General features: G+C 45.0%; 1 protein-coding gene across 10 annotated transcripts in view; it reads right to left on the bottom strand.

The window, feature by feature from the left end:
* caskin1 (CASK interacting protein 1) overlaps positions 1–15641 on the bottom strand; it is a 70834-nt gene that overhangs the window by 11429 nt on the left and 43764 nt on the right. For 4 of the 10 annotated variants that reach the window (XR_009784623.1, XM_061748168.1, XM_061748170.1 and 1 more), the window contains exons 11-16: positions 11520–11765; positions 9423–9527; positions 8667–8785; positions 7270–7351; positions 3229–3341; positions 996–1106 (exon numbers count right to left, since the gene is read on the bottom strand). Coding sequence is in view for 9 of the 10 variants with exons in the window: in XM_061748168.1 (XP_061604152.1) it covers positions 996–1106; positions 3229–3341; positions 7270–7351; positions 8667–8785; positions 9423–9527; positions 11520–11765 (776 nt within the window). In the remaining variant the exon portion in view is untranslated. The remainder of the gene's footprint in view (positions 1–995; positions 1107–3228; positions 3342–7269; positions 7352–8666; positions 8786–9422; positions 9528–11519; positions 11766–15641) is intronic. The other 6 variants (XM_061748169.1, XM_061748172.1, XM_061748173.1 and 3 more) reach the window with 6 other exon arrangements.

The raw sequence follows: 15641 nt of genomic DNA, 5'->3' as shown, positions 1-15641 counted from the left end.
AACTGTGCAGGTGCTTGGAGTTCACTAGATGATTATTGTGTGACACTCAGTTGAAAACATTTATGGCCTGCAAAATGTGGGCGGATTTCTTCACAGTGTTCACATTTTTGGAATTCCCGAGTTCGTGGGTTTGGTGAGCTGCAAGCCCAAATTATGTAAAAATGAACAAATAAATACTGGGCCCTGAATCTATAATCTATGAAAGGTTCACTTTTTGAGGGGAATCATGGAAATAAATAAACGTCCAGTTTCTGTGCCACCAATCCTCACGAGGGTCGCGGGCGTGCCGAGCCTATCCCAGCTATCTTCGGGCGAGAGGCGGGGTACACCCCGAACCGGTCGCCAGCCGATCGCAGGGCACATAGGAACAAATAGCCAAAGGGTCTGTATGTGCACTATCGATATCGCTTTTTAAACCGTGGCCAAATGCCAAATGCCAAATGCCAAATGCCAAATGCTTGGATCTGTTTACCTGTGGTGCCCCACAATACCTGAGAGACATTCAACAAAGGGTTCTCCAGCATTCATGGCTATTTTTGTGAAGTGGAGGTTCAACTGTTGACTCGACTGGTCTTGGACTCGTGTCTTACTTTTTTCTTTTCCACTCTTTTCCTTCAAAGGCTTCCAACTACAGACACCGGATAGCAGACAACGCACATTTACCACTATAACGTCACATGGGCTTTCTCAGGTTCAGCATGCAGGAATTGGCGGGAGGCAATGTTTGCGCATCATGGGAAGAAACAAACTGTGCCTGGTGAAAAGGTGACACGAAAAGACAACCAAGTGTCAGAGAGAGATGCAGGTTAACACCAGGGTCACCACGACAAGGGCTACACCAGAGCAGGCTTGGCGAGAGGCACATTTGAGTCATTTCAATGCGTGTGTGTGTTTTTTTGCATGCATCATCGAAACCACGAGGACAGCAGCAATCAAATCTGTGCAGACTTGTCCACTTCGCAGTCCTCGGAGGAGCCCGGGACCAGTTGCCTTACCTCGGGGGTCATTCGGCTAATTGTGGGCAAGTCATACCCGGCGCCCAGGAAGTTGGGAGCGTAGACCTGCAGCTGAAAGTCACTCAGCCATTGGACAACTGCTTCTGAGCTCTACAGGAGAGAAAATAGGAGGGCACTGTCACTGGTTCCATGTCAGCCACTTTCTCTCTGCAGGGCCGCGTTGGGGCTGCTCTGGCCTCATGTTGTTGCTGACCGACTCAATATAGGGACGATTATTAGGAGCTTAATAACCCATCTCACTGAATGGTGACCGTGTGAACCAACAAGGCATTGAAACGAAAAAACCTCAAGAAGAATAGTTTTCAGATCCAATAAACATCATGAAACAGATTGCAGCCTGCGGGTAACAGTATTTAGTATTCATACAGCTTTCTGAAGACCTGCGTAATCCCAAATGTGATGTTGCGCCAGGAGTTAACTGACAGAAGGACAGACAGCCTTGTCGTAATGCAAACTATGCGTTGCCGTGTACCGCCTCGTTCTTCTCCAGAGTACACGCCGCTGATTGCAGAAATAGCTCCCACAAACGCGGCTTTCCGTGATTTTGCCGAGTGCTATAATTCACCATAATATGATGAAAATAACGATAACGTTTGTAAGTTACCACGATGCTCTGTGACAGGTCACTTATCCAAACTTTGCATCCGACGCCGCATCGGCACCAGATGCGGAGTACTTGAAAAGGTCAACCGTATTACTCCAAGTGATGAGGAGGAAGGATAACACAATCAGCTATTCTACAAATGGAGCGCTGGCGTTATCATGCGGGATACCGCATGATCAAATATAGCCACTTCTTGAAACCTTTTGTCGATTTACAAATGTTTTCTGACAACCGATAGTGTCGTGCAGTTCGTTTCAGTTCCATTTGATTGGATTTAAAATCATTTGGTTCATGAAAGTTTCTTTTGTTCCATTCGTTTGAATGAAATTTAGGAATTTTGGTTTGATAGTTTGCTTTATTTTCATTTTGCTGAGTTTAGCTCCATTCGGGCGGCACGGTGAGCGACAGGTTAGAGCGTCTGCCTCGCAGTTCTGAGGACCGCGGTTCAATCCCGGAGTTTGCATGTTCTCCCCGTGGTTTTCTCCAGGCTCTCCGCTTTCCTCCCACATCCCAAAAACACGCATGAATTGGACACTCTAAATTGCCCGTCGGTGTGAATGTGAGTGCCAATGGTTGTTTGTTTGTATGTGCCATGCGATGGGCTGGCATCCAGTGGAGGGCGTACCCCGCCTCCTGCCCGATGACGCGACCCGCGTGAGGAGAAGCGCGACAGAAAATGGATGCATGGATGGATGGATAGCTCCATTTCATTTGGATTTAATAGTTTAGGTCAGTTCTGTCCATTTCTTTTCTAATTTTTGGAAAATTTGGTTTAGTGTAGTGAAGTTGTTTCACTTGAATGGCGCAAAATGATTGACTAGAGACAAACAGGGAGAAAGCAAAAGTTTTCAGCGATTCTTACACATTTTTTGTTGCTATCCCAAATGATCTTTGTCAAATAATTCAACACCGAATGCTGAGGGTTGCCCGATTCCTCGGGAATGTAGCTAACAGATGGTCCTAAGAACATGACACATGCACACGCACACACTCTCCTACACACATTATCCAACCATTTACAACTGCCGCATATCACCGCTACAAGAGCTAATTGGCATACCACCTCTAAATAATTACAAAACAACAAGTGACCTTCAATGTGAGCCCACGTCCGCACTTCAGCAAATGACAGTTTCCTGCACACGTTCTAAACTCCCGTTTCACACCTCGTGTGGTGAGCTCATGTGCCCACGCTGCGCGCCAGGACACGCAGACACGCACAGCAACTCGACTCAGACTTTCAGCGAACGATAAAAAAGTCATCTCGGTCAAATAGGGAGGACGTCGCGAAGTCAAAACAGAAGCGTTGACGAAAAGGAGTGGAGGAAAAATAAAAAATAGATAAGAGAGGATAACAGATAAAGAGCAGGACAGGTTCGCTCACGTGCACACACGTCGCAGGTCGGCATGCGGCAGATCCACTCACCGTGTCACGGCCGCATCCCAACACTCGCAGCACGGATGAGGCCAGCCGTGAGAGAAAGCGCTGGGACATCTTGACGTGTGCGTGTGCGTTGTGGCCACTTTGACTGAGGAGCTAATTGCTGCGTGTGTTTGCATGCAAAGGGAGAGAGGAGGGAATCCGCTCGGATTTGGGGATTGTCCTACCTTCCCCTCGCCTGTCGCCTCCCCCTTCCTGTTCGCTGCGGCATCGTAAGGCGGCGCTTCATGGAGAGGGCAGCCCGATAGGCTCGATGTCCGAGAAGAACTGGCAGAACCTACTGGGAGAGGCACACCGTTGGGTGGGTTCAAAACATCATCCGACCATTGGAAACCAGCATCGAGCGGCAGATGATTTTTCTCGTTTCGCTGAAAGACATTTCGCTTCGGTGTTTGGCAAGCAAGCGGTCCTATCTCAGCCTTGTCAACCAATCCCATCACAATCCCACTCTTCCCTCCCTTGGCCATCTGTCTGGAAATACTCACAAGCCAAGATGCGAGCGTTTATGTTTGTGTTTCTGGCTGTACAGAAGACACAATGTGACTTCTTACAAGAGCAGAAGAATATTATTCCTTTTTTGTAACTCGACTCTCACTTGTTTGTTCTGTTGAACACACCTCCCTCCTTGTTGGTCTCACCACTTACATAACACTGGCCCCAAAAAAGGAGCATTTCGGAAAACCTTTTGGGAGCTACGGTCTATTTTGCATTTTTGACATCCCCAAAAAGAATCCCATTCATCTCTGTTCATCATAGCTCATTCTTCTCGACAATCGTGGGATCGTTAGAATTATTAGAAAAGGTAACACCACATCCATTTCAAGCGGACTGCGCATTCCTTGAACATTTGGAAGAATATGCGGGCTTACAATCCTTGCACATTTAATCATGCTAATATCATCAAAGTGACTTGAGTAGCTAAGGGCGGTTGTGATGTTTTCTTTTTTTTTTGTACTTTTGTTTTACTCTGTGCACTATTTCTTAATGGAAAAAAGCCTCCACACTCTCTTCGATCAGTCAGTATTGAGTTCCGACCTGCATTTGGTAAAACAACACAACCCAAGTGTGGTGGTGCTGCAGCACTCAATTGGTCAGCTCGAGCGCAGGTGCCAAACCCGTGGCCCGGGGGCCAGATCCGGCCCGCCACATCATTTTATGTGGCCTGCGAAAGCTAATCAAAATTGCTCATTGTGTTCTGGTGTGATGCCATTGAGATATTGGCAAGCATTTTTTTTGTTTGTTAGCAATCCCACTTTGAAAAGAAATGTAACAGTTGAAAAACATGTTTTTATAGGCTTCTGATTTCAAAACTGGTGATTCGTCAATGTGTTGTGTATACTGTACGCAATTACAGTATATGAGGTCATCTTTCATTTATATGGGTTCACGGTTGTAGTTGTTCCCTCCGAGGGAAGTCATAAATAACTACGATGAACAAAAATGAGTTTGACAAGCCTGATCTCGAGAGACACTGATCACTTGGCTTTTTCCATATTTTGTTATGGTACAGCCTTTTCCCCAAATTGTCAACGTGAATATGAAAAACATTTTTGGGAAATGTTTTAAGATGTATTGCAGCAAAAAAACTAGGAAATCACACGTACGTAAGTATCAGAGCCTTTGCTCAACACTTTGTTGATGCAACTTTGGCAGAAACTACAGCCTCAAGTCTTTTAGAATGTGATGCCACAAGCTTGGCACACTTATTTTTGGGCAGTTTCTCCCATCCCTCTTTGCAGCAACTCACAAGCTCCATCGGGATGGATGTTGAGCGTCGGCGCACAGCCATTTTCGGGTCTCTCTGGAATTTTTCTTGGCTCTGGCAGGGCCACCGATGGACTTTCAAAGAGTTGTCCTGAAGCCGCTCCTTTGCCGTGCCTCGGTGCATGTCTCCGCACAGTGCTGCGCTCATCTTTCCCTCAATCCTGTCTTGTCTCCCAGTTCTTGCGCCTCTGAAAAACATCCCCACAGCATGATGTTGCCACTACCATGCTTCACTGGAAGGATGGCATTGGCCAGGTGGTGAGTCGGCCTGGTTTCCTCCAAACATCCATCCATCCGTGTATTCTCAACAGCGCTTATCCTGTTCAGGGTCGCGGGGCGCCGGAGCCTATCCCAGCTGGCTTCGGGCGAAAGGCGGACTACACCCTGAACTGGTCGCCAGTCAGTCGCGGGGCACATATAGACACGGACAAGCATTCGCACTGACATTCACAGCGTCACTGAGTGGGAAGTGAACCCAAGTCAGGCGAGTGTACCGCTACGCCATCAGTGAACCTCCTCCAAACATGACACCCAGAATTGGTGCTCTGAAGTTCAGTCTTTGTCTCTTCAGACCAGAGAATTTCAGGCGCCCTTGGCCAAACTACAGGCAGGCTGCTTTGTCGCTTTTATAAAGGAGCAGGTTGTGTCTCGCCACTCTACTTTATAGGTATGATTGGTGGATTGCTGCAGAGATGGTTCTCCTTCCGGAAGGTTCTCCTCGTTCCTCAGAGGAACGTTCGAGCTCTGACACAAGTGACCATTGGGTTCTTGGTCAGCTCCCTGACTAAAGCCCTTCCAACAAAATGGCTCAGTTTCGACGGGCAGCCAGCTCAAGGAAGAGTCCTGGTGGTTTGAAGAACTTCTGAAGAATATCATTTCATCATATCTTGTAAGTTTCATGTACCGGTAAAAACAATGAAAGTGATTTTAGTAGCTAAGGGCTGTTTTTTTTGTACTTTTGCTTCACTACATGCACTGCCCTTCATCCAAATCAGAATCAGAATCAGAATCATCTTTATTTGCCAAGTATGTCCAAAAAACACACAAGGAATTTGTCTCCGGTAGTCGGAGCCGCTCGAGTACGACAACAGACGGTCAATTGACAGAGAACACTTTGGAGACGGAAAGACATTAACAAAAAAACTGTCACGGAGCAATAAAGGGTTGCTAGTAATCTGGTAACGCCGGTACAATTATTCGTATTCTTTTTTGACAATTGTGCAAAAAGATGCAGAGTCCTCTAGCACTGAATGAATGACTAATATTGCAATAGTCCGGTGCAATGGATTGGACGCGGTTTAAAGTGACGAGTAGCGCGATCATCTGGGACAATGTCGATGGTGCAAATGTTGCAGATACTCCTCAATCAGTGTGCAAATGGGGCAGAGGCTACTCTGGCATGAGTGGCCAGTATTGGTCAACAACAGATATGCAAATAGTGCAGCGTGGCGAGACGACGACGGTGAGTGCACGAGTCATGTAGAATTGGCCCCACAGAAATGCGACAACGAACTCAAGTCAAAAAATTGCCAGCGTGTTGTAATGGAATTGTAGGTGAGCTGTTTAAGAAGTTGATGGCAAGAGGGAAGAAGCTGTCGGAATGTCTGCTAGTTTTAGTTTGCATCGTTCGGTAGCGCCTACCTGAGGGAAGGAGCCGGAAGAGCCGATGACCGGGGTGCGGAGGGTCCGAGAGGATTTTGCACGCTCTTGTCTTAGTTCTGGCAGCGTGCAAGTCCTCAAGGGCGGGTAGGGGGGTACCGACAATCCCTTCTGCGGTTTTGATTGTCCGTCGCAGTCGGAGTTTGTGCTTTTTTTGGAGCAGCACCAAACCAGACTGTGATGGAAGAACACAGGACCGATTCGATGACCGCTGTGTAGAACTGCCTCAGCAGCTCCCGTGGCAGGCCGTGCAACTGTTAATGAAAAAAGCTCCTCATCCTTCACTCTCTTCGGTCTGGCCTTTCCCAACCCTTTCCATTGACAAATAATGGAGGCCACTGTGCTGAGTAGGACCTTCAAAGCAGCTCCAGTGTGAGCTGGAGAAACATCTCAGGGAAGATCAGTGAAAACAGGATGCTCCTGAATTGAATTTTGAACTTTGGCAAAGGTTATGAGTAGCAGGGCTGACGTCTTATTTATTTATTTATGATTTTCAATACATCAAAACCTTGAAAAAAAAAAAAAAAAAAACGTTTTTTTCCCCACGTCGTCATTATTGAATGTTGTGTTTAGAAATTTCCGAAAGAAAAAATTCTTGAATCCCTTTTCAAATGAGGCTGTAACATAACAAAATGCCAGTTGCAGTGTTTTCCTCTTTAAAACTGCATATAAAAAGGGAGGATTGTTTGCAGCGGGTTAATCAATTCGACTTCCAGAATTCCACTGAACCACATGAGCAAAACTCCAAGCATAATGAGAGATGGCAGCTGTCTTCATTGAAATACCTGCAGGCTGGTCCACAGACTTGGACTGCTCCAGCAGATGTTCCTTGGCTTTGGCAGATTGAGACAAGACTGTGGCTAGAAGCTGTAAACGCACACACACACACACACACACACACACACAGGTCAGGGTGGACGAGCTATTGACAGCAAATAAACTGTGAGCACGTACTGTATATACTGCTTTTGCTTTTCCTGACTCTTATGTACACTGTACATACTGCACGCACGTATGGAGATCACTGACTTAGCACACGTCTAATCAATGAATTCATCAAGACACGTTAGTTGGTTCTGATCCTTAATTCTTCAGCACAATGCATATTTACAGCGAATGTGTAATTGCCAGGTGTCCCATTACCTTTTTCCCTGCATTGTGTATAAACTGATGTGCTACTTTCACACGCAACGTTCCTCGTCTTTATTCGTCATCTGTTACATTCTCATTTGTGTCACGCTGACACAATTGACAAAGAAACACTTTGCATCGCCTGCTGTTCACGAATTCATCATGGTGACAGGCTGGGGCATCATTAGCATTAATTTACACTCACTCTTGTTGTATCATTGTTATTTTTTGTGGTTGTTTCAGCGAGCTCAAATAGCGACCTGAAAACAAGCAAAGAAAACAACAACATGAAACTACTAAAACTTAGTTAAGAGCGGTTCGTTCAGTGCACTGTTGAAGGATAGTAATACATCTTTGCCTTTCATCAGCTTCAAGCTAAATTATGTTTCATTCATGTCAGAAAATAATCACTGACTTCCACCCTGGAGGAGCAGAAAGAGAAACTACAGTTTGAAAGCCTCAAATAGGAACAGCTCAAACCTGGTATATATACTGCAGGTATATTTGTTGACCTTGGTTTCATCATCCAAAGAATCAGATTTCAGGACACAAGGGGCTTTTCTTAAAACGTGTTCTAGGTTGTCTAACGTGTGATTGCTAAAATAGTCAAGGTTTGTCAGAAAAGTTCCAGGGATGGTGTCACAAAATAGTTTTCCTTCGAAGTCACTTTCCCAGCGTTCTCTGCCAAGCCCTCATGCACTTCTCGCAGGATCCTCCGCAGCTCCATCGTCCGGGCCTTCTTGATGAGAGTGGGAAGAGGAAGAAAATCAGACGGAGCCAGGTCGGGTGAGCGGGGAGGTTGCTCCGGCACGGCCATGTTCATCCGTCAGACGCTCAGGGCAATGTGAGCCGGCGTGTCGTCACGGTGACGCAGCCACGGGTCGTCCCGCCGCAAATCTCGCCTCTTCTCGCGCGCTGAACTAAGCAAACACCGCGGGAACTCTAGACATGCCGGTTGATCATGCGTCCCACACTGACGATTGGGTTTAAAAAAATAGCTTCTGCGACAGCAGGCTCGGTACTGTTCCGTCTGAATCTGAATGTCTCGTACCTTCACCCCTTCGGCCTGCGCATGGAGGATGTGTGCAGCGCTTCCAGCACTCTGGCCACTGCCTGATGACCTCACACTGGTCGCACTGCCGGAACTCCCTAAACTGCTGCGGTCTCCACCTGCAAGACACCCGCACACACAACACGCACACACGGACAGATATTCATTCATAATATGCATGCGACCGACCAAGGCAATATTAGTACGCGTAAATGCGTGCATGCAACACGAAAATGAATGCATTCGCACATACGCACGCACGCACGCACGCTGAGTCGTTTAGCTGATATCCAAGACAAAGTGTTAATTGGTGACTCTCCTTTGAAATGCACTGGGCAGCATGAGATGGGATAGATTGGATGAACTAGAGTGAATGAGACACACTTCTTATTGAACACACAACACACGCACGCACAGACACACGTTACACTGCACTCTCATCTTTGTTCTCGTCGTCTCACTCTCGAGACCTGCACGCACGCACACGCCAATGCACACAGCTGCAGTCCGAAACATAAAAGGTCACCGAGTTTGGCTAAGATTAAGATGGAAGGAAAGCGGGACGTGACTTGTCGCAGGTCAAAGAGTATCTGATGACCTTTCAATAGCGCAATGAGTTTGGATCGTGACTGGACTGAGTCTTCCCTTGTGGAAATTTCCCTCACCAGCCATCGTTTTTGAACGGACGCCAGATACTGTTTGATGCCTGGTTTAGAGTTTAGGATTTGAGGGCTCAGCGCAGTGCGGCTCCGTTACCTGCCACAGGCTTGCGCAGTACCCAGATCTCTTCATTGGAGCCTCCGTGGGGCCCACAGGACGTAGTGGGGGAGCTGTGAGGACTTGCCTCTGAGCCACGACAACCTTCAACACAGGACACCACCGTTAGCTGCTAACTGGGCCCCAATTAGCCTGGAGAGCGTCGCTCTGTTTGCTGACTTTCAAGTCCGATGCGGTCAGGTGACAGTAGTACGATATCGTTTTGTTTTTGTGAACGTTTCATTTAGTTGTCGTCAATGTATTATCTACAGCTCCATATGGAACAACATAGGCCATAATGTGTGGACTTTCTGCCCATATAGCAAATATCCTTCCAGCTTGGTTAAGGGCTCCACTGAAACTTGAATATTAAGAAGACCTTTTGAAGGTTTATTCAAGCTTTTATTGGTCATTGCGAGCTGCTGCCAGGCAGGTTACTGGGAATTTCTGGAGCAGAACCTAAAAATGGGCCGGAAAAGGGCAACGGCCGTATACTTTTGGTTAGCTTTGTTTCATTCATTCATTCATTCATCTTCCGTCCCGCTTGTCCTCACGCGGGTCGCGGGCGTGCCGGAGCCAGGCGAGAGGCGGCGTACGCCCTGAACCGGTCGCCGGCCAATCGCAGGGCACATACAAACAAACTACCGTTTGCACTCACATTCATACCTACGGGCAATTTAGAGTCTTCAAAAAAAACAACAATCTGATTTAGAACCAATATTTTACATATATTTTTTTTGTAATCAAAACGGACACCACAAACGAAGATCAATCAGCCAAAAAAGCCAATGATAATATTTAAAGTCATGAAAGAACATCTATTACACTGCAATGTCTTTATTCGATATAAAAGGATTCTTTCGGAATGTTTTGTATTGTAATGCAAACTTTGTATTTTAAACGGTGCACTGAATGCTGTTTTTCTTAACTAGTGCAAATGTATTTCTTAGTTTATATTTACGAAGAATAAAACAGAATGAAAATTCTTTGCCTATAAAGCAAATCAAACACAAGCTTTAACTTTGAATTGAGTTTCTGTGCTCTTAATATTTTGAGAAGGAGACTCTGTTGCACACTTCCACTCTCAGATACACTCTCACACAGAAAAAATACAGAATATAGATATATGAAAACACGTATAAAAGCACTGTACATTCAAAATCAATCAAATGACTTTGTGTGTAAATCCATGTATGCCATAATGTACATACACATACATATATAATACAGGCATCCATTTGTGATTATATATGCAGGACTTTTCAGAATGAGGCTGCTGTAAGTGCATTTGGAGAGTGTCATAAACCATTATAACCATCTTAATAGTTTATAAATGGTTTAAATGGGTGACCGGACAGTGCCCCAGTTCTTTTGCCTTCATCAAATCACACAGCTCCTTCTTGTGGCCATTTTGGATCCGTCCAGGTGGTCCATCGAAGGACCTCAATGATGAATTGATTCGATGTGTGCACTCAAGTAAAGTTTCATTCGATGAGTGTGTGTCCTGAAGGAATCCAAAAACCTTTAGGCCAGCAAACACTTTCCTCACAAAACCTTTCGGGTGACATTTGTGAACCTTAATTCTTGAGTCTGTTGCGTAAATCCCTTGCAAATATTCCTGTGTGTATAGTCACGGCTGAATGTTTTGCCGCTCAAATTTTGTAGTTCCACCTACTTTGTGGCTTCAGTTTTTTGTATTCAACATCGCTTCTGTGTTGCAATGAGCAGTTCTAGTTCTTTTATTAATGTTGATGATGATCATAATAATAATGGATTTTTGTAGTTTACTACATTCGGACCAGGGAATTTGCTTCTATAATTAGTCTTGTCAAGTAATGATGGAAAATGACAACAGCATCAACAGACAAACAAAAGTAGGTCAGTATGAATAACATAACGTACATAAATAATGACCCATAACAGAAAACTTTAAAGGATGCCTTCGTTCTAAGAGATGATTCAATCGCCGATTACAATCTTGCATAGTCAATTCGCTTTTTATGTTAGTAATGTAGGAATGAGAAAAAAAAAGTAGAACGCATCCCTTGAAGTTTTAATAGAAGAAGAATAGTAATAATAGTTAAAAGGGGGGTGTACCTGGGGCAGTGGGGGTGTCTCCCTGTGGGGTTGTCACGGGCGACCTGTTATAGCCAAAGGAAGTGAAAAGTGGAAGCAGTGGCTGATGGGAATGTGGTGGAGGAGGAGGCGGTGGAGGCAGGATATGGATCTGATGGAACGTGGTGTCGTTGCCGTTGACTACCACGTTGGCAGGGGCAACCATCGCCGGGGCGACCAGCGGTATCTTTTGAAACTGTTGAGTGCAAATGACTGTGCTGGCCAAACCTAGATACACGCACCGTGACGACACACACACACACAACCAGCCAACAGTGAACCACCGCCACGAAACAAACGACAAAAAAAGAGACAAAAGAAACATAAGAAAAGGGGAAAAAGAACAAATTATAAACAAAGAAGGCTAAAGTTACAACTTAAACAAGGAGAGGGAGGCCATGAAGCCATGTGATGCTTGATTGGGAGGGGGGACAAACGAATGTTGCTGCTCTTGCCATGAAAGTGAAAATGATCAACTTTTGAATGTGTGCCCTTCGTAACCCTGTGAATCTTTTGGCCCAACTAAGCAAAACAGAGAATGGAATTCAACTATGTTCTTTTGCATGAAATTAGCTGAAAATATGCAGCGCTTCGGCCTTGTCTTTCTGCTCCATAAAAAACGAGCCTTACGTTAGCTCATAGCTCGTAGCTGTGTACTTTTCAACTGGACTGTGACGAGACAAACACATGACTTACGGTGGGTACGGGAAGTTTTCAGACCCCCTTAAATATTTCCCTGCTGGTTCTATTGCAGCCATTCGTTCAAATCGTTGAATCGTGACTGTACACGCAGCACCCCATATCTACGGGGTCATTGTCGAAGTCCGTTTGGTTGCTGTCAATATTAATGAGGAAAAAAATGAACTTCAATGATTTGAGCAAACGGCTGCAATATAACCAACAGGGAAATATTTAAGGGGGTCTGAATACTTTGCGTACCCACTGTCCATGACCCTTCATTACATAGTTCACTGTCATCCTCGGATTGTGTACATTATAGTGACTGCACAGAATTGGATTTCTTTGTACTCCTTCATTCCAATGAAGTCAGGACGTTAGGTAAAACATGAATCAAAACAGAATATCATTTGCCCATCCTTTCAACCATTAGCCAATTGAATACATTCGAGACGAGATACTTCATGTTCAAACGGAATTTTGTTGTTGTTGTTGAAAATATTCCCTCCTTTTGAATTTGATGCCTGCAACATGCTCCCTGCACATTCTTTCACAGATGTTGTCTTTTGAACTTTGCGCCGATAACAACGCAGATGGTCCTTTTCCTCTTTTTGGCACGAAGGACACAAGGTCCACGAGTTCCAAAAATAATGTGGGATGGGGACTCGTCAGACCACAGGACACTTTTGCACTTTGCGATGAGGTCGGGCCCGGACAAGTCGGCGACGTTTCTGGGTGCTGTTGATATAGGGCTTTCGCTTTGCATGCTAGTTTGAACTTGTGTTTCCCTGACAATGCTTTTCTGGAGTGTTCCTGAGCTCACATGGCAATATCCCGTGTACACGGATGCCGGTTTCCAATGCAGAGCCGCCTGAGGGATCGAAGGTCACGGGGCATTCAAATTCGGCTTTCGGCCTTGTTGCTTATGTCCGCAGATTTCTCCAGATTCTCTCAATCTTTTGATGAGATTATTGACCGTAGATCAGGGTGTCAAACTCATTTTTGCTGCGGGCCACATCGTAGTTACGGTTTCCCTCGGCGGACCGGCATGAGCGCGACCACATATACAGTAAATGTACAATTGCCTCATGTTATCACATATACACAAAAAAATAACTCTATTTGAAAACCAGAAGCCAGTAAAAAGTTGTGAATTCAGTTTATCTCGAAATGGCGATTGGTAACAAAAGTGTTTGCAATCAACGTTATATAAAAGGGAAGAAGATTTGCAATGTGGCTGTTTTAGCAAGACACGTGAAGTCGACGCACTTTCGCGGGCCACAGAAATTGATGTGGCGGGCAGGATGTGGCCCCCGGGCCTTGAGTTTGACATCTGCGCCGTAGCTGATGAAATCCCCAAATTCCTTATAATTGTACGTTGAGAAATGCTGAGAAACCATCCTTGTTTGGGAACAACCGAGCCTTCCGGGGACGCTCCGATCGCGACACTCACCTGTTTCCAATCAACCCGTTCGCCTGTAGAATGTGGCCAACAGGTGTTGTTTTTGGGGAGCAGTCCTCAACTTTCTCAGTCTTTTGTCGCCCGTGTCCCAGCATCAAATTGAAAAAGGAAAGAATACTCGCAAAAAACAAAAAACACAAAAGACTCCCACTCAAACATTGACAGTTTCAACATGAAATATCTTGTCCTCGGAGTGTATTCAACTGAATATACTGTAGGTTGAAAAGGACTTTTGTTTTGATTTTTTGGGCACAACGTTCCAACTTCAATGGAATTTGGGGTTTGTAGTATTAGTATATTAAATATACTGTAATACATATCATCGATGTAGTAATCTATCACAGATGACAAACTGACAATTGCGAGCGACGGTTTATTGCTCACCCATACAACGAAACGCCACATATTATTGCTTTCTCATTTGCATTTGTAAATGTACGCATCACGCATTTTCTTCTGGACGTTATTCGCTGCAAAACACACCTATTTGCTGTTTTTGCGCTCCGGCTAATGCGACAGCGGTATTGCTTTAGCTTCATCTGGTGGCATCTTAGTGCCAAGGAATTATGTTGAAGTGTGTTGAGGGGCTTCATTAAGACAAAAGTAGTCCAGCGGAAGGGTTCGGTCGGTCCCTTCACTGTACACGTTGCAGGTCATACCACCTAGTTCATTCATTAGTCAAACAATGATTGGACTTGACCCCGTATATCCTCCTGAATATTATTTCCGCGCTTTGATTGTGGGAACAGTGTCTACTTTCAAAGTCCATGAATGCGGAAAATGGAGAGGCCTGACCTCAACTCTATCAAAAATTGGGGGATGAACGAGAACAGATTGTAACCTCTGCCATCACGACACTCTTCTGGATGAATGGACAAAAGAATCATCTTGTAGGAAGTCTTTTCCATTCTTGCATCCGGTATGGGTGTATAGCGAGATGCACCGATAAACTTGTGTCTGTAGTGTGTGTTCAGAATTACACGAATGGACACGCTATAATATAAGAAAAAACCATTTTGCCAATGTCCAAGTGATGTTGGACTTGACCGCATGGGTTGAAAAATCAGACAGGGAGCATCCTTCTACATGATTAATGACACTGGTCCAAGAGTGAGTGAGGACGGATGGAAGGGAAAAGAATGACCAAATGGATGGAAAAGACACGAGCTAATAAGTACGACCAGCGGCACTCCCTTTTTTTTAGCAAATGTTCCGTCGTCATGAGCCAGTTTGCGGCACGTAGGTGAGGTTCAGTACACGAGTTAGGAAGCATCACAGGTGAAAATGAGGATGATGAGAGGAGACCATTAGGATGTCGCGGACGGAATAATGCGAGACATCCGAGATGAAGAAGACCGTCTCACACACACACACATATTGACTGGGACAAGTGGAAACAAAACTTAACAAACAGAACTTCCATATTGACAGATAAACACCAATACACATTTAAAAACTGACACCAGCTTTTGTCTGTGCAGTGAAATGATGGGATGGATCTGAGCTCAAATGCGCTACGGTATGTCGAACCTGGTCAACCTACCTGTTATTGTAATTCCGATTTTCGGGATACCAGAGACCTTGGCAGATCATTTCTACCCCACTATAGGGCCTTAAAACTGGATTGACACTGCAGGTCCAAGTCCTCAACTCCAAGATTCGTATCAAATGTCTATTCAGTCTCAATGGATTTACAAGTACATTTCAAGTGACACATATTCGATATGACATTAAACAAAACATCACCGATGGTAAATTCTTACAAAATAACTCCACCCGTGTCAAGACTGGGCAATAACAACACAGAAGCAAACAAAATACATAGTCAACATTCCATAGCGTTTAGTACATACACCATTATGCCATTGGCAACCATAATCTTAACAGGTTTTGTGTGTAATTCATCATTATATATTCCGGTAATTATTATTTTGACGATGTAAAGATTGGATTGACGCCGTCCA

The sequence above is a fragment of the Phyllopteryx taeniolatus genome, chromosome 16 (genome assembly GCF_024500385.1).
Source record: "Phyllopteryx taeniolatus isolate TA_2022b chromosome 16, UOR_Ptae_1.2, whole genome shotgun sequence".
NCBI lineage: Eukaryota > Metazoa > Chordata > Actinopteri > Syngnathiformes > Syngnathidae > Phyllopteryx > Phyllopteryx taeniolatus.
Note: the sequence above shows the minus strand (reverse complement) of the source record. Positions and strands in the feature narration are given on the sequence as shown.